The sequence below is a fragment of the Lepidochelys kempii genome, chromosome 28 (assembly GCF_965140265.1).
Source record: "Lepidochelys kempii isolate rLepKem1 chromosome 28, rLepKem1.hap2, whole genome shotgun sequence".
Lineage (NCBI taxonomy): Eukaryota > Metazoa > Chordata > Testudines > Cheloniidae > Lepidochelys > Lepidochelys kempii.
The window spans coordinates 5356967-5374265 of NC_133283.1; the positions used below are offsets into that span (position 1 = coordinate 5356967).

A 17299-nucleotide genomic window follows, 5' to 3' on the forward strand; every position below is an offset into this window, starting at 1 on the left:
AAATCCCCCACCGGGGATAGAACCCAGGCATCCTGTGCTGGGCGGGCGGTGAGGAGGGGAGCTTGGGCATTTTCCCTGGCACCCTTTCGAGCTGGCACCAATAACCACCTCACCCTGCGGGACTGCAAGCCTCAGCTCTTTCCCATAGCTCCTTGGGCAACAGGCTGCCTCTGGGTGTGAACCCAGGCGTCCGAGGGCCCAGCACAGGACTTGCCGGGCCTGTGAGCCAACAGCCCAGTCCCTCCCCTGCCTCTGACCAGCACTTGTGGTCGCCTGGAGCTCTAGGAGGAGAGTGGGGTCCAGTGGTTGCAGGTGGGGGCTGGGAGCCAGGACTCCTGGGTTCTCTCCCTGGCTCTGGGAGGGGAGTGGGGGCTGGGAGCCAGGACACCTGGGTTCTCTCCCTGGCTCTGGGAGGGGAGTGGGGGCTGGTGGGGGAGTGGGGGCTGGGAGCCAGGACTCCTGGGTTCTCTCTCTGGCTCTGGGAGGGGAGTGGGGTCTAGTGGGTAGAGCGGGGGAGGGGCTGGGAGCCAGGACTCCTGGGTTCTCTCCCTGGCTCTGGGAGGGGAGTGGGGTCTAGTGGGTAGAGCGGGGGAGGGGCTAGGAGCCAGGACTCCTGGGTTCTCTCCTTGGCTCTGGGAGGCCGAGCTCACATTTTACGCCTGTCCCACCCCCCCACCCCCCCCGAAGCAGCGCCGGCCTCTTTCCGGTTGGGGGGGGGGGGGGCTGAAGTGGCTAGACAGAAAATCGGGGAGCTGAGGCCCCCCCAACGCCAGGCCGGAGTCGGGCACGGTGGGGCTGATGCCCTGCGGGGATCCTCGGCTCCCTGTCGCCCCCCCCCCGGCGGGGACCCGGCTACGGGCCGCGGAGGACCCAGGCGTCCGGGCTGCCGCGCGCGGCGGGGACCCAGGCGTCCGGGCTGCAGCGCGCGGCGGGGACCCAGGCGTCCGGGCTGCAGCAAGCGCTGCCGCCCGGGCTGGTATGTGCAGGGCACAGGAAGGGGCCGGGAGGAAGGAGGCCGGGGCCGGGGAGAACAAAGGACGGTGAGTGGATCTCGGCGGGGAGGAGCCGGAGTTGCGGGGGCTTGAACTGTCTCTGGGCAGCCACCCGGGGAGGGGGGATGAATTGGATCCTGGCCCTGTTTGTGCCACTTGCCCCCCCCTGTAAAATCAGGGGGCGACCCCCCCCTTTCCCCTCCAACCATCAGCCCCCCAGATCCCCCCTGTTGTCGCCATAATCCTCCAAAGTCCCCTGAGAGTCTCCTCCCCGGGGGGGTCCCCCCACCCTGCAGCGATTTGTCCTTGGGCGGGTGGGAAATTGTTGCCCTGAGTCCCCCAAAGGGGTGGGGGTCGGGGGGGGGCTGTTTGGGGGAGCCCTGAGACCCGGCTGCCTCTGGGGTGGGGTGGGGGGGGCGGGTCTCTGCCAGGGTGGGGAAGGGAGGGGCACGTGTCCCCCATGGGGGCAGCCCAGACCCAGGTTCCCCCATCCACGTGGCTGCCCCCCCAAACTACCCACACAGTTGCCCCGAGCCACCTGCCCATCCCCCACTGCTGCCCCCTTCCCTCCTCCAGGGACCTTCCCGCTCCCCGGCCCCCTTAAAACTGGCTCCCCAGGGTCTCCCTGCGGCCCCTGTGAATCGTGGGGGTGGGGGGGGGGACCATCACTTTGTGTTTCTGTGTTGGACAGTCCCATAAAATCCCTTCAAACTGTCCCCCTTTCCCCCTCCCGTTATTTAATAGCCACATAAAATCCCCTCAGGTCTGGGCGTTTTTCTCTCAGGTGATCAAACGCGGAGTTTGTGACCCATTTTCTCTGCGACTCTCAAAGGCTGATCTAAAATACCCTAACATTTTGCCCCACTTTCTCTCTGGTTGTCTATTACTAATTAGTCGATTCCTCATACCCGGAGAATTTTCCATCTCTCGAATTATAAAATAACAACAAAATCTCAGATTTAGGCTGTTTCTCAAATTCTTGAACGTGAACACAGTAGAATTTTTTTGTAAACGGTGCCTCTTTTCTCTCTCTCCATTTTTCAAATGAGGAAGGGAAACACACTCAGATTTTACCTCTTACAACAACGGACATAAAATCCCTCGGATTTTCCACTTTGCTCCCTAATTTGCAAAAATGGATCCAAAATTCCTCCGATTTCTGCCCTTTTCTCTTTCTGAACACTGATCTCAAGTCTCAGGTTTTGCCTCTTTCTAGGTCATTATCAAATGTCAATTAAAAATCCTCTCGGGTTTGGGGCTCTTCCCCATGTCTCTAAATCCCAGCAACTTCTTCCTTGGAGGAGACCGGTGGCCCTGAGTCCTTCTCTATCCTGGAGGTCGCAGGGAGTTAAATTGCCCAGTGATCGTCTTTCCCTCTCCTTTGTGAATCGTTTGTTCCCCCCGTTATCTTTGTTAAAAGGTTTGCTGATGAAAGAGACCAGCCACATATTTAATAGACATCGCAGCCAGAGGCCTCCCCCTGTTTGGGGGATCAGTGGCTGCCAGCTGGCGACAGGAGAGTTGGCTGGACCCTTTTCTTTTGTCCAGCTGGCACGGGATGAGGAGGTCCCTTTGAGTGCAGCGTGGGTCCAGAAATATCCCAAACCCCGTGACAAAGGGTCTCCGTGAGGGGGGGCTTCCCACAGTGCTAAGATGCAGCCACCTCTGGGGTGGATCCAGGTGGCCATTATTTGCTAGTGACGGGACATGGAAATTTCTTATCTATTTTGGCCCCTCCAGGCCTTCCCTTCTCCTGTTAAAGAAGCGTCCCCCCGGGCTCCCTCTGCCTGTGTGACTGGCCAGCAGAGGCAGAGGCAGGTGATAACTTTCTATCCACTTATCAAACACGGTGAGGTGAAACCACCACCGATTTCTGCTTCTCTCCCCTCTGGAAAATTGCAGGGGCTTCAGGTTCTGGAAGGAAAACTGTTACCCCGAGTTCTTGCCCTAGATCGAGGGAGGTGGGAAGGGGGTGAGCACTCGCACACAGTGATCTGTTGAAGAGGATTCTGGCCTCATCCTTTCTGAACTGCGCTTCTGGTGTCATTGGGACGAGTGTTAATCCGGAGTCACTGCAAGGAAAGACAAGGAGTGACTCCAGATGAACAGGGGGGCAAATGAGATCAGCAGCTGTGCCCATGGGGAGGGGGTTTCATTTGCTGCTCTCCCCAGAGAGCTCTGGTTGTTGCTAAAGGAGGGAAGGCGGCTCAAACTCTCTGTCCCTCTCTGTTGTCAGGGCTTGGCTGTGTGTGTTTCCTCTGCGTGCTGCCCCGACTCTGGCCAGGTAGCCGGCACCACAAGTCTGGATCGAACTGCCCAGGAAGACCACGGACTTGGGTTGAGTGGCAAAGGCGCTTGGCCAGGTTTATTGTTAACGATGCACAGTCCTAATGCCCGGCAGATTCTGTGGGGATGCTAACACATGGACGCCTGTTACAACAGTTGACAAGAAGGGGTGAATATCAACACAGGGAGAATTACTTTTTGAAGTGCTAACGAGGCCAGTTCAATCAAGGTGGATGTGGCCCATTCCCAACGGTTGACAAGAAGGTGTGCGTATCAACAGAGGGAAAATTATTTTTTGTAGGGACCCAGCCACTCCCAGTCTTTATTCAGGCCTAATTTGATGGTGTCAGGTTTGCAAATTTATTCCAGTTCTGCAGTTTCTCGCTGAAGTCTGTTTTTAAAAGAAGTTTTTCTGGTGAAGAATGGCCATGTTTAAGTCTGTTATTGAGTGTCCAGGGAGATTGAAGTGTTCTCCGACTGGTTTTTGAATGTTACAGTTCTTGATGTCTGATTTGTGTCCATTTATTCTTTTACATAGAGACTGTCCGGTTTGGCCAGTGTACATGGCAGAGGGGCATTGCTGGCACGTGATTGCTGTGGGGAATGGGCCAATCCACCCTAATTGAATTGGCCTCGTTAGCACTGACCCCCCACTCAGTAAGGCAGCTCCCATGTTTTCATGTGGTGTGTATTTATACCTGCCTCTGTATTTTCCACTCCATGCATCTGATGAAGTGGGTTTTAGCTCACGAAAGCTTACACCCAAATAAATTTGTTAGTCTCTAAGGTGCCACAAGGACTCCTTGTTGTTTTTGTGGATACAGACTAACACAGCTACCCCGCAATATTTGTTACTGGGGAGGCTTAAAAATGTCTCTGTGAGCTTAGCCTGGCAGGAGGGGCCTGGTCTACACTGTAATACAGAGAACAAGCATTTTCCCAGCATGGCAGAATCTAGGTTGTCTGTCTGCAGGGAAAGGACCTGGGGGAATCGTGATGTGAAATGAACTAAAGCCCGTTCCTAAACCTCCACAACTGCCCTTCTCACCCTGCCAGGCTGCAGAATGACGCCCACGTTTCGCTCCAGTTGATCCCGTCCTCCCATGGGACAGGGGAGAGAAATGGCTGCAGAGGAGCCAGCTCAGGTAGGGATTATTGGGGGGTTTGCTGGTGGGTTCCTGCAGGAGGGAGAGGGGCAGCAAATACACCGGCGGTGGGAAGGTTTCATTAGTCTGGTTTGGAGGTTGGAGCAAGGCAGGAAATGCACAGGATGGAGAAAGGGAGGAGGACACAGGGTGGCAAACCTGCTGGAAGTTATTTAATAAGTGACCTAGATTCTAGGAACTGACCCATGAGGTTCGGAGGTGGAAATGCCCTAATTTGTGGAAGAGGAAACAACCCACCTAGCTGGGGCTGGGAAAACAGACCAGACTCCCAGTGCTGGAGCCTGACCCGGCTAACCAGCAGCTGCTGTGAGATATGAAGGGGGCACCCACCAGTCATAGAATCATAGAATCATAGAATATCAGGGTTGGAAGGGACCCCAGAAGGTCATCTAGTCCAACCCCCTGCTCAAAGCAGGACCAATTCCCAGTTAAATCATCCCAGCCAGGGCTTTGTCAAGCCTGACCTTAAAAACCTCTAAGGAAGGAGATTCTACCACCTCCCTAGGTAACGCATTCCAGTGTTTCACCACCCTCTTAGTGAAAAAGTTTTTCCTAATATCCAATCTAAACCTCCCCCACTGCAACTTGAGACCATTACTCCTCGTTCTGTCATCTGCTACCATTGAGAACAGTCTAGAGCCATCCTCTTTGGAACCCCCTTTCAGGTAGTTGAAAGCAGCTATCAAATCCCCCCTCATTCTTCTCTTCTGCAGGCTAAACAATCCCAGCTCCCTCAGCCTCTCCTCATAACTCATGTGTTCCAGTCCCCTAATCATTTTTGTTGCCCTTCGCTGGACTCTCTCCAATTTATCCACATCCTTCTTGAAGTGTGGGGCCCAAAACTGGACACAGTACTCCAGATGAGGCCTCACCAATGTCGAATAGAGGGGAACGATCACGTCCCTCGATCTGCTCGCTATGCCCCTACTTATACATCCCAAAATGCCATTGGCCTTCTTGGCAACAAGGGCACACTGCTGACTCATATCCAGCTTCTCGTCCACTGTCACCCCAGGTCCTTTTCCGCAGAACTGCTGTCTAGCCATTCGGTCCCTAGTCTGTAGCTGTGCATTGGGTTCTTCCGTCCTAAGTGCAGGACCCTGCACTTATCCTTATTGAACCTCATCAGATTCCTTTTGGCCCAATCTTCCAATTGGTCTAGGTCCCTCTGTATCCTATCCCTGCCCTCCAGCGTATCTACCACTCCTCCCAGTTTAGTATCATCCGCAAATTTGCTGAGAGTGCAATCCACACCATCCTCCAGATCATTTATGAAGATATTGAACAAAACCGGCCCCAGGACCGACCCTTGGGGCACTCCACTTGATACCGGCTGCCAACTAGACATGGAGCCATTGATCACTACCCGTTGAGCCCGACAATTTAGCCAGCTTTCTACCCACCTTATAGTGCATTCATCCAGCCCATACTTCCTTAACTTGCTGACAAGAATACTATGGGAGACCGTGTCAAAAGCTTTGCTAAAGTCAAGATACAATACATCCACTGCTTTCCCTTCATCCACAGAACCAGTAATCTCATCATAGAAGGCGATTAGATTAGTCAGGCATGACCTTCCCTTGGTGAATCCATGCTGGCTGTTCCTGATCACTTTCCTCTCATGCAAGTGCTTCAGGATTGATTCTTTGAGGACCTGCTCCATGATTTTTCCAGGGACTGAGGTGAGGCTGACTGGCCTGTAGTTCCCAGGATCTTCCTTCTTCCCTTTTTTAAAGATTGGCACTACATTAGCCTTTTTCCAGTCATCCGGGACTTCCCCGGTTCGCCACGAGTTTTCAAAGATAATGGCCAGTGGCTCTGCAATCACAGCCGCCAATTCCTTCAGCACTCTCGGATGCAACTCGTCCGGCCCCATGGACTTGTGCACGTCCAGCTTTTCTAAATAGTCCCTAACCGCCTCTATCTCCACAGAGGGCTGGTCATCTCTTCCGCATTTTGTGATGCCCAGCGCAGCAGTCTGGGAGCTGACCTTGTTAGTGAAAACAGAGGCAAAAAAAGCATTGAGTACATTAGCTTTTTCCACATCCTCTGTCACTAGGTTGCCTCCCTCATTCAGTAAGGGGCCCACACATTCCTTGGCTTTCTTCTTGTTGCCAACATACCTGAAGAAACCCTTCTTGTTACTCTTGACATCTCTGGCTAGCTGCAGCTCCAGGTGCGATTTGGCCCTCCTGATATCATTCCTACATGCCCGAGCAATATGTTTATACTCTTCCCTGGTCATATGTCCAACCTTCAGACTTAGGGGAGATTCCCGTCCCTCATATCCAGCTCCTCACAAGGAGGAGGGTGTTGGGCTTCCTACCAGGGAGCTCGCCCTGGACCCTGCTGGGGGCTCCATCTCCTGTATCCGTCTGTGATTAGTCGGTGTGATGAATTTGCGGGGAGAGACAAGCGGCCTCTCTCTTTGTCCCCTCACCCTGGTGTTTTCTGGATCCTCTGAGTGGTGTGGTGTTGATGCCAAACCATCCAGAGCTTCCATTTGATTGGCTCCTCTCCCCCACGAATAGTGGGGCTGTGAGTGGGACAGCAGGTCCTGAGTGGGGGGCTCTTGCTCTTTCAGGGGCCGGTGACCTTCGAGGAGGTGGCTGTGTATTTCACCAGGGAAGAGGGGGCTCTGCTGGACCCCGCTCAGAGAGCCCTCTACAGAGACGTCATGCAGGAGACCTACGAGAATGTGACCTCGCTGGGTAAGGGTTCCTGTCCCCTCGGTTCTTAGAAGGGGAAGTGACTAATTAAGGTTCACATCATCTCTATAATGTAACCATTACACTGCCCTGATTCAGCATCACCCCACATGCCAGGGGGGGACACACTAGCCCTCTCCCCTCCCCTGCTATCCGACACTGCGGGAACAGAGCACATCAGCAGTTTAGCACATGGTCAAATACCTTCTGGGTTTAAGGTGAAACTGGGGTTTGGGTCCCGCATGGTGAACAGAAGCTTCCAACCCCGGCCTTCACTCCATGCAAACCAGCTCCGACTTACAAAACGATCCCACTCCCTTACCCTCACCTTGAGGATTTCTTCTGAGTCGTTGCGTTCACTTGCCCTGCAGATCACTACCATGTATCCCACCAGGGTGCTGACAGTCCCCGTGGCAAGAACTCCCCCTTGTGCACCTGTACTGACAACCTACAACACTGAGCACTGAAATGGGGCAGGCTCGGTCCCTCAGGGGTCACATGCACCTCTCTGCATACTAGTCACAGCTCTGCCAAGCTGCTCCAAGTACTCCCTCCACCGTCCGATTACAGCTACACCTGACCCAGTGTACACAGCCGGAGGGGATGTGGATAAATGCTGGGATTCCCGTCTGTAGAACACAACACAAACAAGGGCATGTTCTTAGTCCTTCCTCGTATCTGTTATAGATTCACAGGTTTTTAAGGCCAGAAGGGATGATTAGGTCATCTCGTCTGGTCTCTTGTATAACTCAGGCAATAGAATTTCATCCAGTTACTGCCGTATTCAGCTGAACACCTTGTGTTGGACTAAATCCTCTCCCAAAAAGGCATCCGGCCCTGACATGAGATTTCCGGAGATGGAGAATCTGCCGCTTTCCTTGCTAGTTTGTTAACCTTTGCCCCAGCCTCACGGCACCGTTCCCAGTGGTTAGTGCCCGCTGCAGGGTTAGTTCAGGAGTGGAGCCACGCTCGTGTTACGGGTACCACTCCCTTGCCCTCCCTGGGTCCCTGCCTCCCGGCTCTCCGGCCGCAGTGGTCCCTATGGTATCGGGGTCTTCAGGCACCTCGGCAGCAGACGCTCCCGGGGGTTCTGGTAGCGGCAGGCCTCTGGTCCAGGTTTCGGGCTCTTCTGCTCTCGCAGGTAAAGGCTGTAACGGCTCCGGGGCTGGAGCCCCCGCCGAGTGTCCTTCCTCCTTGGCCGTCAGCAGTTCTGCAGGCTTTTATACCTGGCGGCACATGCCCAGCAGAGCCGCAGGGGCAAGGCTTCCTCTGCTAGGAGGGAAGGGTTGACCCCCTCCGTACCAGCGCGGGGCTGATCTGTGTCTTTGCCACAATAACTGTGCTGACCCTAGAGCTTTTGCCGGCATAGCTGTGTTGGTTTCTTCACATCCCTACCTGGCAGAGCTATGCTGGCAAAACGGACCAGGCAAGAGTCTGCAGGTGGATTTTAGGGCCCTTTAAAATACTACTCTTGACCTAAACATTTTGATATCAGAGGGCAAAGACATCCAAGAAGCACGTCGGCAGAATGCAAGAAATATGCGCAACAGACGAGGTCTGAGAGGTTGGGTTCAATCTCACATTCAAGGGTAAAGTCCAGGTTGAATAGCCACAACACATCTCCTTGGGCCAGCTTTTTACAGTGACAGCAGGTTGCAGGAAACCCTCTAGCAGTTAAAAGGGATTTAGCCTTGCAGCATATGTGCATTTCAGGATAGTGACTGTGAAATGCTCAGAGAGATTAGAGAGGCTAGAAAAATAAAAAACTCCATAATAATGGGGGGGTTTCAGCTATCCCCATATTGACGGGGTACATGTCACCTCAGGACGGGATGCTGAGATAAAGTTTCTTGACACCTTAAATGACGGCTTTTTGGAGCAGCTGGTCCTGGAACCCACCAGAGGGGAGGCAATTCCTGATTTAGTCCGAAGTGGGGCACAGGATCTGGTGCAAGAGGTGAATAGAGCTGGACTGCCTGGTAATAGTGACCCTAATATAATTAAATTTAACATCCCTGTGGCAGGGAAAACACAGGAGCCCAACACTGTAGCATTTAATTTCAGAAAGGGGAACTACACAAAAACGAGGAGGTTAGTGAAACAGAAATTAAAAGGTACAGCGCCAAACGTAAAATCCCTGCAAGCTGCATGGACACTTTTTAAAGACACCACAATAGAGGCTCAACTTAAATGTGTACCCCAAATGATAAAACATAGTAAGAGAAACAAAAAAGAGCCACCGTGGCTAAACAACAAAGTAAAAGAAGCCGTGAGAGGCAAAAAGGCATCCTTTGAAACCTGGAAGTTAAATCCTAGTGAGGAAAATAGAAAGGAGCATAAACTCTGGCCAATGAAAAATAAAAAATATAATTAGGAAGGCCAAAAAAAGAATTTGAAGAACAGCTTGCTAAAGACTCAAAAAGTAATAGCAACTGGACGATGGAGGTGGTAAAGGAGCCCTCAAGGACGATCAGGCCATTGTGGAGAAACTAAATGAATTTTTTGCATCGGTCTTCATGGCTGAGGATGTGAGGGAGAGTCCCAAATCTGAGATATTCTGTTTAGGTGACAGATCTGAGGAACTGTCCCAGACTGAGGTGTCATTAGAGGAGGTTTTGGAACAAATTGAAAAACTAAGCAGGAATAAGTCACCAGAACCAGATGGTATCACCCAAGCGTTGTGAAGGAACTCAAGTGTGAAATTGCAGAACTACTAACTGTAGTCTGTAACCTATCATTTAAATCAGCTTCTGGACCAAATGACTGGAAGATAGCTAATGTGACACCAGTTTTTAAAAAGGGCTCCAGAGGTGATCCCAGAAATTACAGGCCTCTAAGCCTGACTTCAGTACCGGGCAAACTGGTTGAAACTATGGGAAAGAACAAAATTGTCAGACACATAAATGAACATAATTTGTTGAGGAAGAGTCAACACAGTTTTTGTAAAGGGAAATCCTGCCTCACCAATCTACTAGAATTCTTTGAGGGGGTCAACAAGCATGTGGACAAGTGGGATCCAGTGGATATGGTGTACTTAGATTTTCAAAAAGTCTTTGACAAGGTCCCTCACCAAAGGCTCTTAAGCAAAGTAAGTTGTCATGGGATAAGAGGGAAGGTCCTTTCCTGGATCAGTAACTAGTTAAAAGACAGGAAACAAAGGGTAGGAATAAATGGTCAGTTTTCAGAATGGAGAGAGGTAAATCGTGGTGTCCCCCACGGGTCTGTTGTGAGCCCAGTCCTATTCAACATATTCATAAATGATCTGGGAAAAGGGGTAAACAGTGAGGTGGCAACATTTGCAGATGATACAAAACTACTCAAGATAGTTAAGATCCAGGCAGACTGCGAAGAGCTACAAAAGGATCTCTCAAAACTGGGTGACTGGGCAACAAAATGGCAGACGAAATTCAATGTTGATAAATGCAAAGTAATGCACATTGGAAAACATAATCCCAACTCTACATATAAAATGATGGGGTCTAAATTAGCTGTTACCACTCAAGAAAGGGACTTTGGAGTCATTGTGGATAGTTCTCTGAAATCATCCACTCAGTGTGCAGCAGCAGTCAAAAAAGCGAACAGAATGCTGGGAATAATTAAGAAAGGGATAGATAATAAGGCAGAAAATATTGTATTGCCTCTATATAAATCCATGGTATGCCCACACCTTGAATACTGCGTGCAGATGTGGTTGCCCCATCTCAAAAAAGATATATTGGAATTGGAAAAGGTTCAGAAAAGGGCAACAAAAATTATTAGGCTTATGGAATGGCTTCCATATGAGGAGAGATTAATAAGACTGGGACTTTTCATCTTGGAAAAGAGACAACTAAGGGGGATATGCTAGAGGTCTATAAATTCATGACTAGTGTGGAGAAAGTAAATAACGAAGTGTTGTTTACTACTACTCATAACACAAGAACTAGGGGTCACCCAATGAAATAGGCAGCAGGTTTAAAACAAACAAAAGGAAGTATTTCTTCACACAACGCACAGTTAACTTGTGGAACTCCTTGCCAGAGGATGTTGGGAAGGCCAAGACCATAACAGGGTTCAAAAAAGAACTAGATAAGTTCATGGAGGTCAGGTCCATCCATGGCTATTAGCCAGGCTGGGCAGGGATGGTGTCGCTAGCCTCTGTTTACCAGAAGCTGGGAATTGGAGAGAGAGGATGGATCACTTGATGATGACCTGTCAGTTCATTCCCTCTGGGGTACCTGGTACTGGGCACTGTCGGCAGACAGGACACTGGGCTAGATGAACCCTTGGTCTGACCCAGTCTGGCCGTTCTGATGTAAAAAGCTGCCTCTGGTGGCAGGGCTGTATCTCAGGAATCTCTTGATCAAATAAACCGAGATTTGGACCAGTCGCTCTTCGCTGAATGCCCATAAAAACCAGAAAATTTCAAGACAATTCAAAGAAACATGTGGCTTTTACAGTTGTTAGAATAGTTCATGTTTAAACAGAAAATAAGGCTTCTGTCTACCGAGCCGACAGGAGAACCCTTCGCATTGCTGTAGTGAGTGGCTACACTGAAGCACAACCGCAGGGCAGCTACGGTGTCTCAAGTGTAGACAAGCCCTGAGAGACGACATTTAGTGACACCCCAGTCCCTCCTATTCCTTACTGCGCTGAACCCACCAACCCATGCTCGCTGATCCCGGCTTTCGTACAACTCTCCCATTGTCTCTGGGTTTCTCTCTGTGATTAAGAAGCAGGTCCAAGGTGACTTCTTCTCTGGCTGGAGTCTTTACTTTCTGGGACATATGTTTTAGGAACCCCTTTGATGAGGAGCGTCGGGCTGTGTGTGTTCCCAGCAGAGATGGGGATAGCTAAATCCCTCATACGCAGAGTGTCCTGCACCTTGGAGCACCTGGGGAGCTGCCCTCAGGATTTTACTGATTTAAAACGGGCTGGGGTAAAAGTAATACAATCTTCTTTGTGACGAATGTCCCATGAATTCCTCTCATCTCCCTTGTTTCCTTTCCCCTGAGCAGGGTTTCCCGTTTCCAAACCTGACGTGATCTCCCAGCTGGAACGAGGGGAGGAGCCGTGGGTCCTGGATCTCCAGGGATCTGAGGAAGGAGGGATCCTGAGAAGTGTCTGTGCAGGTGAGGGATCGTTAAACCAATTCAAAAACTCTCAGTGCCAGGAGTATCCCCAGGAGGCCTTGTACCCTATGGGCAGCTATCGCTCACGGCTTCCCACCTATCCTCACTGACACCTGGCAGCAGCTCCCTGCCTGATGGGACGTGGAGGCAGAATTGTCCCCCTCCTCTCTGCCCTACGGGGAAGGGTTTTGGAGAATTCAGCTATTAGGTTTTTTCTGTCTCTCCAGCTCTAATTTCAGTTTGTTTCCCTTTTTCACCCCTGTTTCTGAGATTTCTCCCTCTGTCCCAGCAGGTGATGGGACGGTGAGTGAGAACGAGGAACAGAATCCTCAGCAGGAAGATGCTGAGCAAGTGGAATCGCATGGGGGATTATCGCAAGGATCCCAGGGGAATGTGTCCAGGCGTCCTGTGCAGGGAAAAGCCTGTGAGAGCCAGGACAGGCCAGAGAGAGAGCCGGGAAACCAGCCCAGGGAGAAAGTGGGCAAATCTATTAATTGTCATCGAATTCACGAGGACATCAAGGAAATCCCAGCCCAGCAGAGAACCCTCCCAGGAGAGAGAAAAAACACATGTACTGAGTGTGGGAAAACCTTCACTCTGAACTCCACCCTTATTAAACATCGGAGGATCCACATGGGAGAGCACCCCTACCAGTGCTGTGAGTGCGGGAAACAGTTCGTTGAGAAATCAAACCTTATTACACATCAGACAAGCCACACAAGAGAGAGACCCTATGAGTGCCGTGCGTGCGGGAAAAGCTTCACTCGGAGCTCAACCCTTATCAGACATCAGAGGAGCCACACAGAAGACAGACCCTATGAATGCTGTGAGTGCGGGAAAAAGTTCACTCGAAGCTCAGTCCTTATTAATCATCAGAGAATCCACACAGGAGAGCGACCCTACACATGCTGTGAGTGCGGGAAAACCTTCCCTCAGAGCTCAATCCTCTTTAAACATCAGAAGATCCACACAGGAGAGCGCCCCTACAAATGCTGTGAGTGCGGGAAACAGTTCATTGAGAAGTCCACACTTATTAAACATCAGACAAGCCATACGGGAGAAAGACCCTATGAGTGCTGTGAGTGCGGGAAAAAGTTCAGTCAGAAATCAAGCCTTATTAAACATCAGACAAGCCACACAAGAGAGAGATCCTGTCAGTGCCGTGAGTGCGGGAAAAGCTTCACCCACAGCTCATCCCTTATCAGACATCAGAGGATCCACACGGGAGAGAGACCCTATGAGTGCCGTGAGTGTGGGAAAAGCTTCACTTTCAAATACGACCTTCATAAACATCAGAGGATCCACACGGGAGAGCGCCCCTATGAATGCTGTGAGTGTGGGAAACAGTTCACCTGGAGCTCAGGGCTTATTAATCATCAGCGAATGCACACAGGAGAGCGACCCTATGAATGCTGTGAGTGCGAGAAAAAGTTCACTCAGTGCTCGGGCCTTATTAGTCATCAGAGAATGCACACCGGAGAGCGACCCTACACATGCTGTGAGTGCGGGAAAAGCTTCACTCAGAATTCAGGCCTTCTTAATCATCAGAGAATGCACACAGGAGAGCGACCCTATACATGCTGTGAGTGCGGGAAAACGTTCCCTCAGAGCTCAGCCCTTTTTAAACATCGGAGGATCCACACGGGAGAGCGCCCCTATGAATGCTCTGAGTGCGGGAAACAGTTCAGTGAGAAATCAAAACTTATTAAACATCAGACAAGCCACACAGGAGAGAGACCCTATGAGTGCCGTGAGTGCGGGAAAAGTTTCACTCAGAGCTCATCCCTTATTAGACATCAGAAGATCCACACGGGAGAGAGACCCTATGAGTGCCGTGAGTGTGGGAAAACCTTCACTTTCAAATACGACCTTAATAAACATCAGAGGATCCATACAGGAGAGCGCCCCTATGAATGCTGTGAGTGTGGGAAACAGTTCACTTGGAGCTCAGGGCTTATTATTCATCAGAGAATCCACACAGGAGAGCGACCCCATGAATGCTGTGAGTGCGGGAAAACCTTCACTCAGAGCTCAGGGCTTATCACTCATCAGAGAATGCACACCGGAGAGCGACCCTACACATGCTGTGAGTGCGGGAAAAAATTCACTCAGAGCTCAGGCCTTCTTAATCATCAGAGAATGCACACAAGGGAGCAACCCTATATATGCTGTGAATGCGGGGAAACCTTTCCTCAGGGCTCAGCCCTTTTTAAACATCAGAGGATCCACACAGGAGAGCACCCTATGAATGCTCTGAGTGAGGGAAAAGTTTTATCCGGCGCTCACACCTTAATAGACGTCAGTGATTTCACAGGATAGATAACCACCACAAAAAGTTTGTGCAGGGCAGAGAAATTTTTTTTTTTGAAGACATTTGCTAATTCCCACATAGTGACTTTTTTTTTTTTTAGTGCTGTTTGTGGCATTTGCATCACCCAGGGGAGTTGCCCGCTTTTCATTTTGCAGGTCTCCCTTCTCAGGGGTGAATCCTGTGGTCTTTTCTACCAACTCCTTTCTCCTGTGAATCATGGGAGTGTGTCTCGCTCCTGCCAGGAGTGTCCATCAGCCCCAGATACGGGAAATCGGGATGACCTCAAGTAGCTACACTGAGCGAAGGTTGACCTGGGTTTTGTCTCCTCTAGGATTTTCCATGGAGTTGGCCTGCTGGAGGTAGCTATCCTAATGTAAACACACCGCTATATGTGCAGTGCTGACATACCCCAGGCTCAGTGATTGGGGTTAGCCAGCACGTTCCCCTTCGACCTCTCCTAATTGACACCAATTTTCATAGTCTAGACAAGCCCTGAGCATCTCATTTATCCCGTCACCGCACTAGCAGAGCGATTGTCAGTCACCAAATTCCCCCTTTGCCGACAGATTATCTCATTCCCAGGCTTTCTCCTGCTGGTCCAGGTTGTGCTGGACAGCAAGTTGTTTGGTTTATTCACCATTTTTCGTATTTAAAATATATTTCAATATAAAACAGAGGAAGAGGAGGAATGGGACAAACGCATATTTTCGGCCTCTGCACCATCAGAAGGAGATGGGGTGAGTTGGAGGGATTCCCTCCTTCTCCATCACCATCAGTAGGCCCGCTCACTCCAGCAGCATTGGCATCCAGCTGAGCCATGATGGAAGTTTATCCCCCTATTCTGTCCCTCCACTTCCCTAAATCCGACTCCTGAGGGCTGGAGGTGAAAGTGTCCCAGGCCTGGACGGGGAATGCCAATGGATCCCAAACACAAGTGCAATCATTCCGAGTTTAAATCCCAGTTTCTGCCCATTGACAAATCCACTTCTGGGCTTGTTCCTGCTGCGCTGGGACTGTTTGCAGGTGAGAAGGTTGGCAGTTTTTCCCTATTACGATAATGCTCATTTCTGTTTTTGTGAATAACATGGCTCCATAATAATGAAGTGCTGTTGAGTGAAGCGGGTTTGAATGGATCAGAGGAAAAAGCGACGGGAGAATCTGCTCTCCTCATTTGTGAGTCATCAGATGTAACCTGCTCTGGAATTTCATTTTGTATGAAAGAGAAAGTGACTTCTACCACTCTGTGTTGCGGGTTTTTCCTCTCTCTCCTGAATGCCATTTGGTCACGTCATTGAATATTCTCCAGCATGTAGCTCAGATTTATCGGGGATGTTGGGAGAAATGCCTGTTTGCTAAAAGAGTCCTTTATTATCTTATTTTTCACTTTCCTCCACCGCTGCATGATGACATGCAAGAAGCTCAAGTGCAGTTCACTCACAAGGAGAGGATGCTCCGAGCCATCGGGGGTGCTACCAAGGAAACAGTAGTGGGTTTAGGTCTCCGCTCTGAAATGGTGAAGAACAGCACGCCTTAAATTGTGAAACTAACAGAAGTAGCTGGGTGCATGTGGCCCAGGATGTGGGAAATGCTGTCCCTGTCTGTGTTGATGTGGAGAAAATAAAAGTGGCTCTTTTGCTGAACTTTTCCCTGGTAAATGCTGCAAATGTGCATTAAAATTAACTCAGGGTTGAATGTGATATAGCTGCAGAATATCTGTTTTTAATATGTTCTCCTCCTTTGGTGTCTTACCGGGATTCTGATGCAGGAGTGTTTCTCGTCCCAAATTTAGACCTGTGCCACCAGATTAAAGAAACAAGTAGGGCGTGTTTGGGGAAGCCATTCCTCAGTAACACTGCTCAGATTTTGGGTCGTTTGGTAAAGGATTCTACACCAGAGAAGTGTAAATGTACCCTGACCAAGGCCAAGGATTTGGCAAGAGCTCAGTTCGATATAGAAGGCACCCAGTAGTTGATTTTTCGCTCCAGAGAAGGAAGCTGTGGTGAACCACGGTCCGGGTAAAACTGTTTGTTTTTTTAACACCGCTCCCTAGTTCGGGGTCTCTGATTACAGTCCCAAAGGAGGCCCTGGCTTGAGTGGAAGGTCCTTCACTATTTGGATCCAAAGTTCCATGAGGCAAAATGAGAAATAGTTGATGGCTTCAGAAGAGGTTCCTTTGCCAGCCTGATTGGGCAACAAGGACTTTCATGGTGTTGAAATGACGGTAACCTAGATGGAGCTACGATAAGGTGGGTGCAAAACTGATTGGAAAACCATTCCCAGAGAGTAGTTATCAGTGGTTCACAGTCATCCTGGGAGGGCATAATGAGTGAGGTCCTGCAGGGATCAGTTCTGGGTCCGGTTCTGTTCAATAGCTTCATCGATGATTTAGATAATGGCATAGAGAGTACACTTATAAAGTTTGCGGATGATACCAAGCTGGGAGGGGTTGCCAGTGCTTTGGAGGATAGGTTTAAAATTCAAAATGATCTGGACAAACTGGAGAAATGGTCTGAAGTAAATAGGATGAAATTCAATAAGGACAAATGCAAAGTATTCCACTTAGGAAGGAACAATCAGTTGCACACATACAAAATGGGAAATGACTGCCTAGGAAGGAGTCCTGCGGAAGGGGATCTTGGGGTCATAGTGGATCACAAGCTAAATATGAGTCAACAGTGTAACGCTGTTGCAGAAGAAGCGAACATCATTCTGGGATGTATTAGCA

The 17299-nt window shown here is 50.3% G+C and overlaps 2 protein-coding genes across 6 annotated transcripts in view; one reads left to right on the top strand and one right to left on the bottom strand.

The window, feature by feature from the left end:
* The window catches only part of LOC140904241 (uncharacterized), a 307623-nt gene that overhangs the window by 90730 nt on the left and 199594 nt on the right, over positions 1-17299 (bottom strand). The gene's annotated exons all lie outside the window — the stretch shown is intronic.
* LOC140904198 (uncharacterized) lies at positions 711-16214 on the top strand. Of its 5 annotated transcripts, none has more exons than XM_073326557.1 (6): positions 952-1040; positions 3229-3447; positions 4335-4423; positions 7029-7155; positions 12150-12263; positions 12553-16214. In XM_073326557.1, the coding sequence occupies exons 3-6, from the start codon at positions 4382-4384 to the stop codon at positions 14580-14582; spliced, it is 2313 nt and encodes a 770-aa protein (XP_073182658.1). In that variant the 5' UTR covers positions 952-1040; positions 3229-3447; positions 4335-4381; the 3' UTR covers positions 14583-16214. The 5 variants fall into 5 exon arrangements, with proteins under 5 accessions (XP_073182656.1, XP_073182657.1, XP_073182658.1 ...); XM_073326558.1 differs by having other exon boundaries at positions 12556-16214; XM_073326559.1 differs by lacking the exon at positions 7029-7155.